Source organism: Crinia signifera, chromosome 3 (genome assembly GCF_055691185.1).
Source record: "Crinia signifera chromosome 3, ASM5569118v1, whole genome shotgun sequence".
Taxonomy (NCBI): Eukaryota; Metazoa; Chordata; class Amphibia; order Anura; family Myobatrachidae; genus Crinia; species Crinia signifera.
In genome coordinates, this window is record NC_139219.1 from 30,973,111 (window position 1) to 30,993,759 (window position 20,649).

General features: G+C 44.8%; 1 protein-coding gene across 3 annotated transcripts in view; it reads left to right on the top strand.

Annotated features, from left to right (window-relative positions):
* Nucleotides 1-18,907, top strand: part of SUSD4 (sushi domain containing 4) — a 78,402-nt gene extending 59,495 nt beyond the window's left edge. For all 3 annotated transcript variants that reach the window (XM_083175584.1, XM_083175583.1, XM_083175585.1), the window contains exons 6-9: nucleotides 12,205-12,396; nucleotides 13,041-13,185; nucleotides 15,301-15,653; nucleotides 18,355-18,907. In XM_083175584.1, the coding sequence (XP_083031710.1) occupies nucleotides 12,205-12,396; nucleotides 13,041-13,185; nucleotides 15,301-15,653; nucleotides 18,355-18,392 (728 nt within the window). In that variant the 3' untranslated portion in view covers nucleotides 18,393-18,907. The remainder of the gene's footprint in view (nucleotides 1-12,204; nucleotides 12,397-13,040; nucleotides 13,186-15,300; nucleotides 15,654-18,354) is intronic.
* Nucleotides 18,908-20,649: the final 1,742 nt, after the last annotated feature.

Below are 20,649 nucleotides of genomic sequence, written 5' to 3' on the forward strand. Positions count from 1 at the left end.
ATCCCAGATGACCTTGCCATACACGAGGAACCACAAGTGCCAGCATGCCCCCTGCAGTGCAGCTGTAAAGAAATGAGAAAAAAAAATCCAGACATGCTGTAGAAATATTCATAATGAATAAGTAATTACCGTATCGCAAACCTTTGTAACCAGACCCATCGGAGGCCGTCTGCGCGTGCGACACACAATCGTTGTTTGGACGTCTCATGAATATTAGACACCGCGAAGACACAATCTGGAGAAAAATCGCGCCCACTTGGCAGCGCAGATGTCGCTGCGTGCAACATATTTACAGAATATTTGTTTGATTCAACATTCAAGCACTGTAGTTCCAAAAACAAGTTGTTTGTTTAATAGCCATATGGTGGTATATTCATGGGAGAGCGATTCATTTTTTCTTTGAAATTATATTTATCGTGCGCTTTGCAGTATATTTAGATTTTAGATCTGGGAGAATGGACAGCTGATATGTGGAAGACTATCCAAAAACTGCTCATCTATGTAATATTGGCATCAACAAGAGCGATGAGCCCTCCCACCAGCATTGGTGTATCTATAACGGGTGTAGGGTGACTCTGGGTGACTGCACAGAGAGGAGGGGACCACACAGAGCCCGTTCATGTTTAGACCACAGACCAGCAATCATCACACTGTAAATGTTCCTGCCCTATCGCCAGTGATGTGCGGTGAGGTCATTGCCTGGGGAAGCACTGACCTCACCACCTCCCCCCCCCCCGGACATGGCGGTGCTACATATGCAGCGGCCGCCGGTACATGCGCCCCCACCTCCCCTCCCACCACCCGGCGGACTCACCTGTCCTCGGTGGTGGCGGCGGCCAGTCCTCTCGACGGTGAGACGGGTGAGTGACATCTGCTTTCTCCCTGCAGGCGCCGAACTGCCGCTGCCGGATCCTCTCCAGGGCCCTGCATGTATGTGAATGTGATTGGACAGTGGATCCAGCACTGGATATGCTGGCCCAATCACATCTGGGGGCGTGCGTTTATACTGGTGCCCCTGTCATTGTGGCATCAGTATAAGTGCCGCCCCACGCTGCCCGGAGTTCTAATGTTAACAGCGGGAGGCACCTCTCCCGCTGCCTCCCACCCTCACACGCAGCAGTGTAAGAAGGTGGGAGGCAGCCGGAGAGGTAGAAATGATGAAAATAATAAAAGAAGATATATAAATATTTTCTTTTTATTATTTTCATCATTATGACAGGGGAGGCTCTGCCTCCCCTGCCTCCACGTGCCTGCCTATCGCTATATATCAGAGATCTACTCCCTCTAGTTATCGGCCAGTTTTTCCATCGTTGGTCATTTTCATAAATGTCACAGACAGTCCTTAGACTCCCTCTCCCTCCAAAACATACAGAAACAGACCCACATGGGGGGGCCCTCGGGATGCACAGAAGAAGGGAGGACGTCACTAAAAGTACTATAGCAAAAATATAACTGAGCAGCAGTTAGGTTTCTGTCCTTCCTGAGCCTGCCTTAGGACACCTGCGTTACGGTTTGGCAGGTGTACCGCCCCAGTCAAACTCCCCACCTGCCACTGTCCCCGGACCGGGAAAATCTGTATGTAATTAATATGTAAAATCTATATAATAAAACTAACTGCTGATTAAAAAAAAAAAAAAATTGAGGACAGGAGCTTGAAATAGGGGGTGCCCAGGTAAGAGCTTATGCTCTGGAGCATGTGCACTAAGGGACTGGCTCAGAGGTGGATGTACTTCCATTGTCAGATTTAGTGGAGGCATATACCCAGATGACGATACTGCCGCAGGGCAGTGCTAGTCACTATGGTGGACACAACAATTAGTGTTTCAGTGTCTGTGCCGTAACTGGAGTGCCACCACCCAGGTTGCGGTATCAGCTGCACTCGGCCTGTAATTCAGGTTCTAATCTAAGCATTATATTAAGAGCTACACAACATTTAAGCTTTGCTCCAATCTGCAGCCTTCCAAGTCCCCACCTCACACACGGGCAGGGCAGAGCCAATTCATACTACAATGTCATTATCCCGTGATGTTTATGCCAGTTATGGCACATCTGCTCCATCTGTCGCTGACTGCGCTCCAAGCGCGCCGAGGGTCTAATATCAGGTAAATGAGGATTGGCCCCAATTAGCCACATCAGGGCCAGAAATGTACAATTAAACTGTTTTGCAGGGTGTTTGTTAGAAGCATTTGTTCTAGCGCTAGCTGGCCGCATATCGGATTAAATCTATTTTTCTCACACACTTTTTTTACGCAATTATAGCTGCTCTATAAATATACCAAGGATTGTTTTTCAAACTATATTTTAAATGTTAAATTTGTCATTTTGGCTGCACTCATTTTAATAAGATACACAAAAGATAAGTCTAGCGCTATAAGTTCGATAGAAATACAGCAATTAAAACAGTGATATTACTGGACCAGCGATATGTAAAGAAAATCCGATTACGCTCTCATAGCCTGTGCCGCTGTTTTGTTCGGGATTGCTCAGTATCCTGATACCAGTGAATTAGAAAAGAAAAAAAAACTGCACATAGTCTAGAGCAGTGGTTCTCAAACTGTGGGTCCTGACCCCAAAGTGGGTCCCGACCTTCCCAGCATGGGGTCGCGACTCCATGTTGTTGACCATCAGGCTGATGACTTTTCTAATCTCAGTCAGTGATTCAAGGAGTCTAGAAAATCTGTTGAATTGTCTGTTACTTCAGGCTCCTCCCATCATGTTGTGCCTCCACAATGCTGCCATGTATGTGCTGTCTGCTGACTACACATGTGATGTGATGGGTTATGGTATATCAGGCTCCTCCCATCATGTTGTGCCTCCACAATGCTGCCATGTATGTGCTGTCTGCTGACTACACCTGTGATGTGATGGGTTATGGTATATTAGACTCCTCCCATCATGTTGTGCCTCCACAATGCTGCCATGTATGTGCTGTCTGCTGACTACACATGTGATGTGATGGGTTATGGTATATTAGACTCCTCCCATCATGTTGTGCCTCCACAATGCTGCCATGTATGTGCTGTCTACTGACTACACGTGTGATGTGATGGGGTATGGTATATTAGACTCCTCCCATCATGTTGTGCCTCCACAATGCTGCCATGTATGTGCTGTCTGCTGACTACACATGTGATGTGATGGGGTATGGTATATCAGGCTCCTCCCATCATGTTGTGCCTCCACAATGCTGCCATGTATGTGCTGTCTGCTGACTACACATGTGATGTGATGGGTTATGGTATATTAGACTCCTCCCATCATGTTGTGCCTCCACAATGCTGCCATGTATGTGCTGTCTACTGACTACACATGTGATGTCATGGCCTTCTGCAGTAACTTGCTGGGGTCCTGTCATTATTTTTATTGTCTGGTGGGGTCCCAGAGCAAAATAGTTTGAGGACCCCTGGTCTAGAGTGAATTAATCAATAATTGGTATTTAAAAATTAAGAAAAATAAAACATAAACTGTAATTTTTAGGCCTTCTTATATAGCTATATACAATAAAGAAAGAGTAAAGCACAAAATAAAAACATAAATAACTTATAATACCATATTGCAAAGCAACAAATATAAATGGACTTTAATATTAATGGGAATTAGTAATTAGATGGGCAATTAGTGTTTTTTTTCCAGATGTGTCTATATTAGTTGTTATTAACAGACATTCCCGTGACACCATGTATACGGCTAATATTTGTTAGTACAGGTAGAGTCTCCCGTATCTGGAGATATGTTATCCGAAATATTCCAAAGAAACGTGGCTTTTCTTCAGCAGTCCCAGGAGTGCATTGCGCGGGTGCGCGGGTGACATCACCCGCGTGCCTGCAAACTCGCGCAATGCACCACTGGGACCACTGAAGAAGATCCTGAAGGCTGCCGAGGACGCTGGGGGACGCCGTGGGACCATTGGGAGGGACCAGGTAAGTATGTAAAAAAAAATCCTACAACCGTAAAAATCCCTTATCCAAAATGCTTGTGGTCCCGAGCATTTCAGATAAGGGATACTCAACCTGTAATTGGAAGTCTCTTTCAAATTTTGTTAGTAGCAGTACGAAGCAAGATTAATAGAATTATTTTTCGGTAGTCAGATGTACAGTTAAGTTGATGTGTATAAATGTCCAGTTATTGGGTGAAATTTAATAGGATGAGAGATTCAGAAAGTGAGAGATTTGGTAAGAAATCTCCCGTTTTTTTTAAAGCGGCAATCATTTACACTGCAAAACCAAACTGAGGTGTAAATGATTGCCGCTTTAAAAAAACTGGAGATTTCTGACCAAATCTCTCACTTTCTGAATCTCTCATCCTATTAAATTTCACCATTATGTCTGGCCAGATAGTAACAGAAAATACCTTACAGCAGTGGTTACTTACAGCAGTGGTTCCCAAACTTTTTGAATCACGGCACCCTAAAGAATCAGAATATTTTTCATGGCATCCCTAGGCCAAAATTTGGTTACTAATTTCAGGAAAAAATATTAAATAAGTTGTGATTGAAATGTTTTCCTTAGGTCCAGTTACTGTATGTGGTGATAAAAATGATTCACTTATGTTTATCACTGATTTTGCATATTTCATTGGCCATGAATAATTTGGACCATCAACCTGAGGCACCCCTGCAAGTGCTCCATGGCACCCCAAGTTTGGGAACCACTGCCTTACAGGTTAGAACAGTTTGCTGGATCTCATGCCTCCCAGTTGCTGGTGCTGATTAACCTGAGGTGCAAATTTATCCAAAATAGGCGTTGAGCATGATTTCCATGTCCACTGTAGGAATATGTAGAAAAGGGTCTTTCTTGTTCAAAGCTGTGGTATTAGCTGTAACGCATTTCCCGCCTGCTTTCAGCAATCAGCGGCTTATGCAGAGAGACAGAGTAATTTATCTCTCTGAAGAAGCTGCTGATAGCTGACCGCTTTGCACAAGAAAAACCCTTTTCTAAATATACCTACAGTGGACACGGCAATCGGAGGCACCGTAGCTGCATTAGGGTGTGCACAGCATTAGGCTGTGCCTGCACACACCTCACACACTCGTGCGCACGCCTATGATTCTGATCTTGGTTTTAAGATTCCTTCATTCCTCGCCCTGTACACACGGTGTGATTTCAGCCATTATCGCCGTGGATTAGGGATGGCCATCGTTGCCTTTGCCATCGATGGCAAAAGTGCAGTCAACCATCGATGGTGTATAAGTATGCAGTGGCTGACCATCAATGTTTTTACATATCGATGGTCATCCATTTGTTTTGTTTGATAGATTGGCCTATGGGCCAATCAAAATATGGGGCGGGGCTTCATGGGTGTTGGGGGCGGGGCTATGCTCTGTGACCCGGGCCCCTTCATGAAAATAAATAAAAACGAAACTATTCAGTTAAACCTGACCTCGATGGTGGGAAACCATCTGGTTCTCCCCCATCAATGTCAAAACTATTCGACATCGGCCATAAACCAACGATGATTTCTAATCATCGATAGTCGATGGCCATCCCTACCGTGGATATGGTCGCTGAGTGTTGGGTGACTGTCGCCAGGAGCGCGCTCTTGCGAACAGCCCTGGGGTGGTCGCTGGTTGGAGGAGCATGCTACTGCAACCCCCGGCTTCCCCTGGCAGTCAGCTGCATACCTCCCAACTTCTGTGTTGGTGAACTTGGGACACTCGTGCCCGAAAAGGGGGCGGGGCATATGCAAATGAGGGTGCGGCTTATGCTAATTAGCCGCAACCTCATTTTCATACGACAATAGACGCTGTGCGCATGCGCACAGCGTCTATTCTATTAGATTGGGGGGGTCTCCCAACTGCCACCCCCCGCAGCGGGACAATGCCTGCCGCGGGTGGGACAGCGGGACAGGACCCGAAAATCGGGACTGTCCCGCTGTAATCGTGACAGTTGGGAGGTATGCAGCTGTTTCCCTGCATCTTCTCCCAGCAGTGTCTCATTTTCATCAGCGGCCATCTCTGGTCGCTGATAAAACAGGACACTGAGCAATATATTGTGATGTATTTACAGAGCTATAGTGCTACTTCAGCTGACCCAAGGGTCCAATATGGATCACACGCCCGGGCCATATATATACCCCAGGCTGGCAGAAGTATAATGGTTAGAAAAGGTAATCAATCTCTTTCTTTTTTTCAATAAGCTATTAGGGAAAAATAACCGGGAAAGGACAAAGAAGAACATATTGTAAGATATAATAATAGCGCCGGCGAGTCAGAACAACAAAGTAAACGTAGCAAGCAATCAAACGCAGACGTCTTTCGCTGATTAGGTCATTCCGTTCTGATTAGGGGCTGATTACATGATTTGATTAGATACCGCTACACAAGAAATGAAAACCACAATAATGCATTCTTCCATACTTCTGTTCCCTCCTCTCTGGAAAAATCCTGGGGACATGCAGGTAAAGATTACCGTGGTTATATACAGGACCACAAGTCTACAAATCCATTATCGCAGTGGCTTGCAAAGGAACCAGACTCACTGGTCATGGCTCATATCTGACAATGTAAATATCTGGGCATAATGGCTCTTTCAGAACCACGGAGAGCACCGTATGCATCTTCCTGTATGTGCTGTACCCCGCCACTACCCCAGTATATGCAATGCAGGGGGCAGGAGAGCGCAGGACAGTCACAACTACAACTACGGGAAATCTCTAAAACTTTAGGGAATAAGAGTTCTGTGGAAGTTGGGGGGGAGATGATTCTTCATAATGAAGGGATATTAGGATACGGATCTCCCAACACTGCGGAGGTAATTTGATAATACATGATTCCAGTTGACATTCTGCAATCTTGTAGCGTGCTGTAAGCATTTGCAAGCAAATATCTTATCCGTTGCCATGGCGATGCCAGGAGACACATCTGTGTTATTGTGGATATCTGGCGCTTGTATTCCCATCAATGCGCACACCCTCCAACATGACCCATTCCATTAGGTACAAAATGCTCTCTTCCTGGACTTCCCTTTACAGAGTTAAGCTGCCCATACACTTACAGATTTATCTTTAGATCTGGCTGGTTGGAACAAAAACATGGTTATGGATGAGAGCAAATGACAGCTGACCATTTGCTTGGAAATGCTGGAAAACTGACAAACTGTCATTCAGATATTAACAGGTGTTTGTTCCAACCAGACAGATCTGAAGATACAGTAAATCTGTAGGTGTATAGTCACCTTAACACATGTGAGCCTGCAGCACAGTCCAATATTCAAAAAGGGGAGCCACACCTACTGTCACCCCAAACATCACTGTCCTGGACTCACTGGCAGTTGATGTGACCCCCCTCTTTGAATATTGGACTGTGCTCTGTAACTGCCACTGGAAGGGAAGTCCAGGAACAGAGCATTTTGTACTTAATGGAATGGGTCATGTTGGAGGGAATGAATGCGCATCCCATACATGCAGTAAAATCTTGTGCCAAGTGATGTTACCTTTCCCACTTACAATCAGAGCATCTCTACGACGCCTGTCTCAGAGCCCACTAGCTAATCTCCGTCACTATCCCTTTTAGCCCAATAGCTAATCTCCAGCAATATCCCATTTGGCAAGAACCGTAAGTGGATTTGGCAGAGGTGCGGGGACTCTCCGAGCAGGGACCTCGCCATCCAATGAGCCCCAGCCAGTTAATTGTCTCCTTTGTGGCGAGCGGGCAGATGCTGTTAGCAGATGCCTCCTGTCTGATAAACCTGCATTACAGGGACTCCGGCATGCCACTCCTGCGTGCTGGCAGAGTCGCCCGGGCACAGCACCAATAAAACATCCCCGGGTTCTGAGATGCCAGCTGTCACGTGTCCAAGTTATTTACTGCACTCGGAGGAAATGCACTTTTATGTTCTGTCTGTGGACGTGCCGGCGTGCTGGTGTGCTGACATGTAGATTGGTACGCTGCCAGGTGCAGTTAATATCAGCAGATTCCAGATCTAGGATGATTCCAGATCTAGGGGCCGATTCAGAGCTGTTCGCACAGGGCGGGATTTTCTTCGTGCAGGGCAGCGTTTACCCGATCACTGCGCTCCGAAAACTCGCAGCTCTGCGATCAGGTCTGAATCAGGCCTGCATATATGTCAGCTTGGGTATACGGATGATATATCAGCAAGCACTAGGTTGACATTGACAATATACCGACACAAACAAAATGTCGACATGTCAATGGTCGACTCTTGGAAATTTTAACATAAGTTTTTTATGATTTTTTTTTCTTTGTACTTTTTCATGCCTGACAATCCACATGGGCTCCAATTGGTAACTGTAACGTGTGCCGCGTGCAGCCAGACACTCTGCCAAGGTACACGCTGCACTAACTGTGGGTCCAGGTGCTCAGGCGTCAACGCCAAAAGATGTGAAAAATCCATGTCGACATTTTACTCGGGGGAAGGGCAACGGCAGCCCAGTTACAGTACAGCGTCGTCCGGACAAATGCTGCTAAGTACAGCCCTCACAAAGACAGACCGTGACCATTACCACTGTTTGTTTTTTAAAAAGTTTTTAATAAGTAGTTTCAATGTCCATTCCCTGCCTAAATTCTACCAGCACCTGCGGTCATGGCCTAGGCTCGCTGCTGCAGAATTGGGGGAACAAACTAATGTCCCCATCCCCCACCCACAGAAAACAGTTGGAATTATTATGTATGTTTTTTTTTATTTTTCTGGTGCACCACTAGTCCCAGCATGAACTCGCATGACTCATGTGTTCATAAATAAAATCTGAGGAGCTGGTACTCTGGGTGACATTTAATAGGATGAGATCATTTGACTTTTGCGATTTTTATAAAAAAAAAAAAATCAAAATTTGCATGTTTTTCCAAAAATCGACAATTTCATAGGATGCGAATTGCGGTAAAAATCATATATTTTTTCTCACACTTCAATTCGGATACAGATGTTTCCCCATTATAAAGTATAAAACTCGCAAATTTAATAGGATGCAATTTTTTTTTTTTTAGAAAACATTACCAAATATCTCAAAACAAATAGTTCTAGTTTGACAGAACCATGCACAGACCAGTGAGATCTGTACATGGTTCTGCCCAAAAAAATGGGTAAAGGTCCAAACACACTGGGCGACTATGCCCAGCGTGTATGGACAGCGATGATAGCGCTCATCGCTGCGGGGAAAGCCACTCCGTGCGTACACACTGAGCGGCTTCCCCCTGCCCGGCGCCGACGGAGGGGGGAGGACGGCGTTGCATGGTGGAGCGCTATGCAAAGCTGTCCTGAAAGCCGCTCATATACTGGTATAACCAGCAGATGAGCGGCTTTCCCGGCGATGTTGCGGGAGCGCGCAGCAGCGCTCACCGATCATCGCCGGGCCATACACACTGGGTGGCTTTTCAAAGTCGCCCCGTGTGTAGGGGCCTTAAAATTAAAATTTTTTTAAAAATACAGCATGGGTTCTCCCCTCATGAGCATATCCAGCCTTGGGCTCAAAGAACCGGTCCTGATTTTAGAAATTCAGGGGACAAAATCAGCCTCAAGGGTTGGTCCTGGTTCCCAAAGTATAGGGGACAAATTGAGTAGGGGGTCCCCCGTATTTTGGCAACCAGCACCAGGCCCAAACAGCCAACAGGGTAATGCCACAGGCGGGTTATAATTTTTGCGCAACTTCCCCCGACCAATACAACAATCCTTTTGGCTGGTCAGCCCAGACAGGGACCCTGGAGGAGTGGGGACCCCCCTCCAGAATGAACCTGCCCAGGCTGAAGCCCGGGGCTGTCCCTGGGCTGTGGGCACTGGGCTGATTGTTGTGTAAATATACACAAAACTATTTTACATTGTTGTGGAACTACAAGTCCCAGCAAGCATGCACCGCATGCAGGAACTTGGTGAACCACAAGTCTCAGCATGCGGGGCATTAAAGGGCCTGCTGGGTCTTGTAGTTCTACAGCAATGGAAATATAAAAAAACACACACATTAGAAAAGTAAAGTGTTTTTTTTTTTTTACAAAAACCTAACAAATCGCACATGTGCATTCATTTGCACTTTATTGCATCACATCGCATTTTTCATGCCACAAAAATGTGTTATTCGAAAGGATGCAATATGGTGCGATTTCAGAACCTTACTAAACATTCCATCCTGTTAAATGTCACCCTAAATCTCTGTCCACTTTATCTCTCTCTCAGGCTTAGTACAAAGAGCCCTTAGTCTTCTTATCCTAATCAGTTCCCGTGCATTCGAATCATCGACCGAGGGCGCGGGATACACGACAGACTCATTAGTCACATTTTGTGTCTCCTGTCATCAGCTCTGATAATTGCAAACACCTTAATACGTGTCACACGCGTCGGCAGTCTCTTTAAGTTGACACATTAGTTTAAGAAGTGTTGTCACGGTATCAGGGGAGCTCGCGCACACATTAGCGCGCATCAGCAGAGGGGAACGTGCCGCGGGAGACAACCTCAGATCGCGTCTCTATTACTAAGCTGGAGATCATTTACCCGCCGACAGCCGCGTCGCTTCTCGCTGTGACACTTCCCGCTGAATATTTTATTCTGTGATTTATTTTTTCTTCCCCAGAAGCGATTTCTCTCAATTGTTTACTTAATGAATTTGATGAGACGGAGGATGTTTATTCCCCCAATTGATTTCACATCAAATAATAACTCGGAGCACTTAATGTGCTCTCCTCGTCTTGCTCGGCTTTTTCCTTGCTGTGATTTAAAATCAAATAAAACCGTAAAGAGGAATAAAGATCCCAAATTCATCCTGTTGTCTGCTGAGTATTGCGCCTTTATCACGCCTATACAACACGTGGGTATGGGTCGACCCGATTTATGTCGACATGCATTGGATTGATCACTGAAGGTCGACACATGGCATAGATTGACATAGCTAAGGTCGACAGGACTGGAAGATCGACACAAGCATTAGGTCGACAGTCAACATGAGTTTTTCATGTTTGTTTTGTTCCGAATGCCGATATAGTCGATTTGGATACTGCGTCCCCTCGCACGGCGAGCAGCTTCAGGCACACTATTCTATTCTCCTACCATGCAGTAATGGATGGTAGGGCATGAAATACCACCTGTCGACACATGTCGACTCATAAAAACCGAGAAACTCATGTCGACCTTTTTAATGTCAACCTTTTAATTGTGGACCTCATGCTTGTGGTGACCTTCTAACCCTGTTGAACTTAGCCATTTTGACATATTTTAGGTGTCAATCTAATCCATGTCGACCTTCAGTGGTCTTTGCAATGTATGTCGACCTAAATTGGTGGGCCCAATGACCTATGCCTGTATAGAAATAGAGGGTACATGTACAGTAGGTGCAGATAAGATGCGGTGTATAAGGATAACACCCGTGTTGTAGTGTTAGATGATCACTGTCCCCTGTGACAGTATGTTCTCTTACTGACGATAAACCAGAACAGCGTCAGCAGCTGAGCGACGGGAAAGGTCAGCGTCTGTCTGTGGCGGCAATGTCTAGTTCCTGCAAGGCTCTGTAGGCCAATGCTGCGGGTGATAGCGGCTGCGCTCCAACTAAATATAGTCACCCGTTCCCCAATTTACACAGAGATGCTAAACTAGAACTGGCAGCGAGAGGATCCCGTGGGCAAATCTCAGGGAGACTTCAGGACAGTTCCCAATTTAGTAAAATAGAAACATAGAAACATAGAATTTGACGGCAGATAAGAACCACTTGGCCCATCTAGTCTGCCCCTTTTTTTAAACATGTTACCTCAAACCATATTTGATCCTTATTTTTTTGTAAGGATATCAATATGCTTATCCCAAGCATGTTTAAATTGTACTACTGTATTTGCGTCTACCACCTCTGTTGGGAGGCTATTCCACTTATCTAGCTGCAGCAGAAGCACAGTGTACGCACGTTATTAGCACTGATGGGATCGCCATACCGCCATGTGGCACCACTGTGCTGCAGCTATTTATATAACACATAATATGCTGCACTATACAGATAATATTTCCCTCATTCACATCAGTCCCTGCCCCAGTGAGCTTACACTCTACAGTATATTCCATACCACATGTACACACACATTACAGAGAGCGTATCGGTCACATCAGATCCTTATTACGGTTACACCGTTGATCCTGTAGTTCTAGGTGCAGATAAGATGACTTCATAGCTGTGACCGGACAATGTCATATTGTACCCCGTTTTTTAAAATATATATATTGAAAGAGATAAAAATGAAATTTGTTACTGACATTTGTCCTGTTCCGTGTTCTCTGACAGTGTGTCCTCTCCCCCCGATGGTCGTCCATGGAGATTACATTTGCCACCCACAACCCTGTGAGCGCTACATACACGGGACTGTGATAGAATTTTACTGTGACCCCGGCTATATGCTGTCCAATGATTACAAGTACTTCACCTGCCAGTCCGGGGAGTGGTTCCCAACATCTCCACTCTACTGTATCAAGACAGGTGAGTGGATCCTGGGACATGGGCGCACTCTGTACTGCGCACAAAAACCCACGTATGCCTCCGCAGAGAAAGGTGTGCAAGGGATAAAAGCGTGGACTGGGATCCTGCCCACGTCTGGGAGCAAAATGTATAGATAACGAGATTATGCTAAGATTCTATATACTGTTTATTGCATCAGTCATATGGATCAATGGGGCATATGTATTGAGCCTGGTGGAAGATGATAACGCAGCAGCCAAACAGACCCTGGGCTAAGCTTCAAAAGTGATAAAATGGAGAGTGATAAACAGCCAGCCAATCAGCTCCTACCTGCCATGTCACAGGCTGGGTTTGAAAAATGTCACGCAGGAGCTGATTGGCTGGCTGTTTATCACTCTCCATTTTATCACTTTTGAAGCTTAGTGCATCTGGCCCCACTGTCCTTTTTCAGGCCCAGCCTTTTACTTGGCGGTTGGCTGTTTTATTATCGCCTTCTACTTTATCACTTCGCTAGACTCAATACATCTGCCACAATGATCCCTACTCTTGTCTCAGCTTTATAAGTCTGTATTGCCCGTACTCCTCTGACGTTATGGTGTGGAGACACTTCTTTTGCCGTGTCTGTTAAACCTCTGTCTCCGTCCTTGGTTATCATTTCTGCGCAGAGAGATCCTGGCCGAGCACGCAGGAGACCATGCTGACGACGTGGAAGATTGTGGCGTTCACGGCCAGCAGCGTCCTCCTCGCTCTGCTGTTGGTCATTATTGCCAGGAGCTTCCAGACCAAGTTCAAGACACATTTCCTGCCAAGGTGCGAACGCACAGTGTTGCAAGTAAGGTGGTACGGGGTGGTACGTAGTACCTGTAAGAAATATGTTGCAGGTACGCAGTACCACTTACCTCCTGACCCACTGTCAATTTTATTTTTATTTTAAGTCTAAATATAATGCATCCGAAGCCTGCCTACCCAGCGTTATGATTAGTGCTGTATGCAGCTACCGGCTACTGCTGATTTAGCCTGTCACATTGATAGGCATCAGCGGCGCCGGCAGCATGAAGAGCAAGCTCCACAATTGTAAGCAGAAGCTGCCTGGCTCTCCCCCAAGCAAGAGCCAACCCACCCCTAGTCATTCCCTGCTTCTCATTCCCTGTCTCCTGATGCCACGCCACTATTGTCATTTAGTCACTCCTCTAGCTTTGTGTGACCACGCCCCCTCATGACACATAGCCACCCCCATTTTTGGTGGAGGCTATCAGTACCACCAAGAAAAAAAATCTACTTGCACCACTGCGAATGCATCTTCTCTTACTGGGGGCTTTGTGTTGGCGCATAGGGGAGCCGCACAGGAGAGCGCTGACGGGACACTACTCTGTCGGCATCTCAGGTTTTTAGGGTAAAACATAAGACAGTGTCGCTCGAATAATCCCTGGTGCTGCTGCCATGACACAGTTTTATTACAGACTAGATATAGATAAAAACCCGTCAAATGACGTCTAAGTCCCTATGGATATGGATCATTAGGTCTACACAATGATGGTCGACAAGGTCGACATACTGAAAGGTCGACGTGGGTCTAGGTTGACAGGTCATAAGGTTGACACAAGCATTAGGTCGACATGGGTTTAAGTCGACAGGTCATTAGGTCGACACAATCACTATAGCACTTGCCTGTGCGGATACATCCCATCCCCCCTCTCCCTTAAAAATTTACGACACAATCATTAGGTAGACATGGGCAAGGTCGACAGTCAAAAGGACGACATGGAGGTTTTACAGTGTTTTTTAACCAGAATGTCAACACAGTCGACATGGACACTGAATCGTAGCACCGCATCCAATCGCATGGCTTGCTACCCTCGCCATGCTTTGGGCACACTATTTTATTCTCCCTTCACACCCTAGTGGATGGTAGGGCATGAAATACCGCCTGTCGGCACATGTTGTGTAGACATGGACAGTGAAACGTAGCACTGCGTACCCTCGCATGGCTCGCTGTGCATGCTTCGGGCACGGTGCATCGCCACGCTCGGAACACTATTTTATTTTCTCTCCACAGCCTAGTGGATGGTAGGGCATGAAATACCGCCTGTTCGCACATGTCGGCTCCAAAAACAGTGAAAAACCCTATGTCGACCTTTTGACTGTTGACCTGACCTGTCAACCTACAGCCATGTCGACCTAATGACCTGTCGACCTAATGACCTGTCGACCTAAAGCCACGACGATCTAGACCCATGTCGACCTTTCAGCATGTCGACCTAATGGTGTCGACCTAATGCTTGTCGACCATTATGCTGTAGACTTAATGACCGTATCCTATCCCTATCTGCTCCTACCTCCAATCTCTGTCCTCACGGCTCCCTCTCTCCATATCCAGCAAGTATGAAACAGATTGTTTTTGCTTTCACTTTCTGGTAAGGAGTAATTTGGTCAGTCAAGTGGCCTCTAGTGGTTGCTGGCGGTACTTCACCTCAGAGGTGAGTGTTTTTTGTTACCAGTTATTTATATTACACATTTATATATACACATATTCCGCAGAGCTTTACAGAGAATAATTGAACATTCACATCAGTCCCTGCCCCAGTGGAGCTTACAATCTATATTCCCTACCACATGTACATGCACAGTTGTATAGAGTGAAGAAATACAGAACCAGTACACTCTACACATTACTCTGCACCTAGGCGGCTTTGTTAAGATTCATATATGTGCCAAATTACAGTCTGAGATGTAGGGGACATGACTTGTTTTGCCCAGTAGAGGGCAGTGGTAAGGTGTGGGTAGAAGAAGCACAGGGATAATACTCCGCACTGCACCCACACAGACCAATATCAGATGCGTCTCACTCTGCGTCTCTGTTCTGTTTAGGATTTTATATACCGTAAGACTGATCAGTGTAACAGTATTTTCCTTTTCCACTTCCAGAAGTCCCCAGGACAGCTCTGCGGAACCGGACTTTGTGGTGGTGGACGGTGTCCTGGTCATGTTACCTTCCTATGACGAAGCGGTCAGCAGCAATGTCACCCCACCCGGCTATCTGTCCCCTGCTGAGCAGAGCGACCCGGATCAGACTGAAGAATCCCACCCTCCTGCGTATCCCGGAGATCCCCACACGGACAGTCTGTGCGAGGAGTCAGAGACCATTGACAGCATCTTGGATTCCACTGACCGCCTACACACCTTACATTCCTCTTCCATGACGCACGTGAGGACGCCGGGCACTCAGAATGTGAACAACGAGGCAGCGTCGACCAGCCCGAGCATTGACATAGCAGATGGTAATTATATCCGGCGGTTGGTTCCCTGGCACCGATGATGTTAGTAATGGCAGTGGTGAGAGGAGGGGGGCTTCCGCCGGCTCACCCCTGCCACCACTGCTCCTCCTGGTTCCTGCTGCATTGTTCTCAGTGCTTGTACAATGATGACAGGCACCGGGACTGGTGTTGTTATTTTTCACTTATTATCATTTACGATCCAGTGTGGAATTGTAACCTGTGTGGAGTTCAAGAATCAAATCAGTGTAACGCGTTCTATGAACAAATCATTGCAACTCGTTCTAGAATCAAATAATTGCAACACATTCTATAATGAAATTATTGCAATGCATTCTATCAACAAATCATTGCAATGCGTTCTAGAATCATATCATTGCAGTGTGTTCTACCAATAAATCAGTGCAACGCATTCTATCAACAAATCATTGCAACTCGTGCTAGAATCAAATCATTGCAATGCGTTCTACCAATAAATTAGTGCAACGCGTTCCATTAACAAATCATTGCAACACCTTCTATGAACAAATCATTGCAACATGTTCTAGAATCATATCATTGCAGTGTGTTCTACCAATAAATCAGTGCAACGCATTCTATCAACAAATCATTGCAACTCGTGCTAGAATCAAATCATTGCAATGCGTTCTACCAATAAATCAGTGCAACGCGTTCCATTAACAAATCATTGCAACACCTTCTATGAACAAATCATTGCAACATGTTCTAGAATCATATCATTGCAGTGTGTTCTACCAATAAATCAGTGCAACGCATTCTATCAACAAATCATTGCAACACGTGCTAGAATCAAATCATTGCAATGCGTTCTAGAATCATATCATTGCAGTGTGTTCTACCAATAAATCAGTGCAACGCGTTCCATTAACAAATCATTGCAACGCCTTCTGTGAACAAATCATTGCAACGCGTTCTAGAATCATATCATTGCAGTGTGTTCTACCAATAAATCAGTGCAACGCATTCTATCAACAAATCATTGCAACTCGTGCTAGAATCAAATCATTGCAATGCATTCTAGAATCATATCATTGCAATGCATTCTACCAATAAATCAGTGCAACGCGTTCCATTAACAAATCATTGCAACACCTTCTATGAACAAATCATTGCAACATGTTCTAGAATCATATCATTGCAGTGTGTTCTAACAATAAATCAGTGTAACGCATTCTATCAACAAATCATTGCAACACGTGCTAGAATCAAATCATTGCAATGCGTTCTAGAATCATATCATTGCAGTGTGTTCTACCAATAAATCAGTGCAACGCGTTCCATTAACAAATCATTGCAACACCTTCTATGGACTAATCATTGCAACATGTTCTAGAATCATATCATTGCAGTGTGTTCTACCAATAAATCAGTGCAACGCATTCTATCAACAAATCATTGCAACACGTGCTAGAATCAAATCATTGCAATGCGTTCTAGAATCATATCATTGCAGTGTGTTCTACCAATAAATCAGTGCAATGCGTTCCATTAACAAATCATTGCAACGCCTTCTATGGACTAATCATTGCAACATGTTCTAGAATCAAATAATTGCAGCGCGTTCTGCCAACAAATAATTGTGACACGTGCTAGAATCAAATCACTGCAATGCTTCTAGAATCAAATCAGTGCAACGCGTTCTATTAACAAATCATTGCAACGCCTTCTATGAACAAATCATTGCAATGCGTTCTAGATTCAAATAATTGCAGCACATTCTACCAACAAATCAGTGCAACGCATTCTACCAACAAATCATTGCAACACGTTCTAGAATCAAATCATGGCAACACATTCTAGAATCAAATCATTGCAGCACGTTCTACCCACAAGCCATTGCAACACTTTTTACCAACAAGTCATTCCAATGCTTTCTCTCAACCAATCATTGCAACGTGTTCTATAATCAAATCATTGCAGAGCTTTCTGCAATCAAATCATTGCAACTTGTTCTAGAATCAAATAATTGCATCACGTTCTACCGACAAATCAGTGCAACGCATTCTATCAACAAATCATTGCAACACATTTTAGAATCAAATCATTGCAATGCGTTCTAGAATCAAATCATTGCATCACGTTCTAACAAATCATTGCATCACGTTCTATCAACAAATCAGTGCAACACGTTCTATCAATAAATCATTGCAACATGTTTTAGAATCAAATCATTGCAATGCGTTCTACAATCAAATCATTGCATCACATTCTATCAACAAATCAGTGCAACACGTTCTATCAACAAATCATTGCAATGTATTCTATCAACCAATCATCGCAACGCTTTCTAGAATCAAATCATTGCAGCGCTTTCTGCCTTCAAATCATTGCGGCATGTTCTGCCTATAAATCATTGCAACACTTTCTAGAATAAAGTAATTGCAACACATTCTAGAATCAAATAATTGCAACAAGTTCTAGAATTGCAATGCTTTCTGCCAACAATTCATTGCAACGCTTTCTACCAACAAGTCATTGCAGCGCTTTCTATCACAAAATCATTGCAACGCGTTCTAGAATCAAATCATTGCAGCGCTTTCTGCCTTCAAATAATTGCAGCTTGTTCTGCCAATAAATCATTGCTACACGTTCTAGAATCAAATCATTGCAAACTAATTATGACCAGAATTTTTTCTGCTCTAATAACTAATTATACTTTATTATTTATACATTTTTGTTTTTGCAGAAATCCCGCTGATGGACGAAGACAGCATCGAATCATAGTGGGAATTAATCACCCTTGCAGCAATTACTATTATTTTCTGTATATTTCCATTATTTATCAAGCAATTCTCCATTTGAACTGCAATAATCCAGGATGAGGAGATTACATGAAATAAGACACTGGAAAAATGATGTTGATTCCAAAGACTGGCGGGCAGGAGATGGCGATGGAACGCATGCCCTGCAGCACCACAAAGACTTGACCCGCTCCGCACTGGAGAACTAATGTAGTAACTGTGGCCCAGTCATTCTATTCTATCCAGATGAAGGCAATAAGAGTCGGTCGAAAGCCAAACGCTCATTCTCCCCTTCACGGCTGTTCGTGGTGGAAGCGCCGGTAATGGTTTCTGCCCTATAGGTCCATTTGAAGGGAAGCAGACCTGTACATAGCCCACAGATTCCTATGACTACAATGTGCCTTCCCCCAAGAACCCCTGGCAGACAAACCATGAACCCTCCTGCTGAAGTTACTGTTGTCACTTTACAAATAAACACCGCAATCTGATTATACAAGATGGCTCCAGCATTGGCGGGTCTCTATGGTCAGGTGTATGGCGTGGTTTTTATTTATCTGTAACAATCCTGGATGGTAAAAAGGGCCCCAGACCAGTACATTCAGGTGGACCCTTTCCTGCAGCCTTACAGGAAATAAGTCTGGTGCAAATCCAATGCCAGCCACACTGGCAAAGGGACAGCGGGGGTCAGAGACAGAGATGGGTCAGCAACAGGTTCATAGTGATGCCCAAAATCAGTCCTTAATTTACTGCAATGATCCAGGGTCTGCAAAATAGGACCTTATTTTAACAGAGGGAATACACAGTGATAGCCTATGTCACAGCGCCACCTACTGTCCTTCCACTTCGCCTTCCCAAGATTGCATGGCCTTTAGCTGTTACTAGGGGCCTTATTATAGTTCACTCTTAGTGGCAAATTCCGTCTTAACTGGACAAAACCATGTGCACTGCAGGTGGGGCAGATGTAAGATGTGCAGAGACAATTAACCCCTTCCCGACATTGCCTTTTTTGTAAAATTTTTTTTTTTTCCTCCTTGCGTTCAAATAAGCGTAACTTTTTTAATTTTCCGGCTATATAGACACATGAGGGCTTTTTTTTTGCGGGACAAGTTGTACTTTGTAATGGTACCATTTACTATACCGTATAATATTCTGGGGAATCAGGAAATAATTCAATGTGGGGTAAAAAAAAAAAAAACGCCATTCCACAATTTTGCGCTGGTTACGCTTTTTTTGGAGTTCATAGTTCGTTTAAAATTATGGGTTATCTTTATTCTATGGGTCGTTACGATTCTGGTGATACCAAACTTATATAGTTTTCGTTATGTTTTACCACTAAAAAAAAAAAATAGCAACTTTTACGGTTTTTCTAATTTGCGTCGCCATGTTCTGCGGCTTATAACTTTTTTATTTTTCCACCTACGGACCTGGGTGAGGGCTCATTTTTTGCGGGCTGAAGTGTACTTTTTAATTAATACCATTATGGGATATGGGCGACTTTCTGATCTCTTTTAGTTATTTTTTTTTGGGTAGGCGATGCGACCAAAAAACGTAGTTTTGGCGTTGGGAACTTTTTTCCGTTTACGCCTTTAACCGTGCGGGATAACTAATGTTATATTTTAATAGATCGGACTTTTAGGAACGCGGCGATACCAAATATGTTTATTTTTTTATTTTTTATTTATTTTTATTTGTGAAATGGGGAAAGGGGGGCGATTTGAACTTTTAATATTTTTTTATTTTTTTTTTATTTTTAAACTTTATTTTTTTTTTTTTTTTACTTTTACTACAAGGCCCCCTAGTGTACTTGACCACTAGGGGGCACGATCGCCTGTACTAGGTTCAGCCATAGAGCTCTATGGCTGAACATAGTGATTTTCAGCACTTCCTATTACATCCTGCCTCAGGCAGGATGTAATAGGAATGCTGACACGGCCAGCACAGGGGTCTACATTAGACCCCTGGCTACCATGGCAACCGATCGGCACCCTCCGATCTCGCCGCGGGGGGCCGCGATCGGCGCCGGAGGGGGGCGCCCCCCCCTCCGATCAGCTATTTAAGCACTGCGGGCGCTTTGCCCGCGGTGCTTAAAGGGTTAAACGGCCACGATCGGCGAACTCGCCGCTCGTGGCCGTGAGAGCAGGTGCCTGGCTGTAATATACAGCCATTACCTGCTCTCTTTCAAGCCAGCTCACTCCGTGAGCTGGCTTGATTCCCCCGCAACCGACACATGACGTATATAT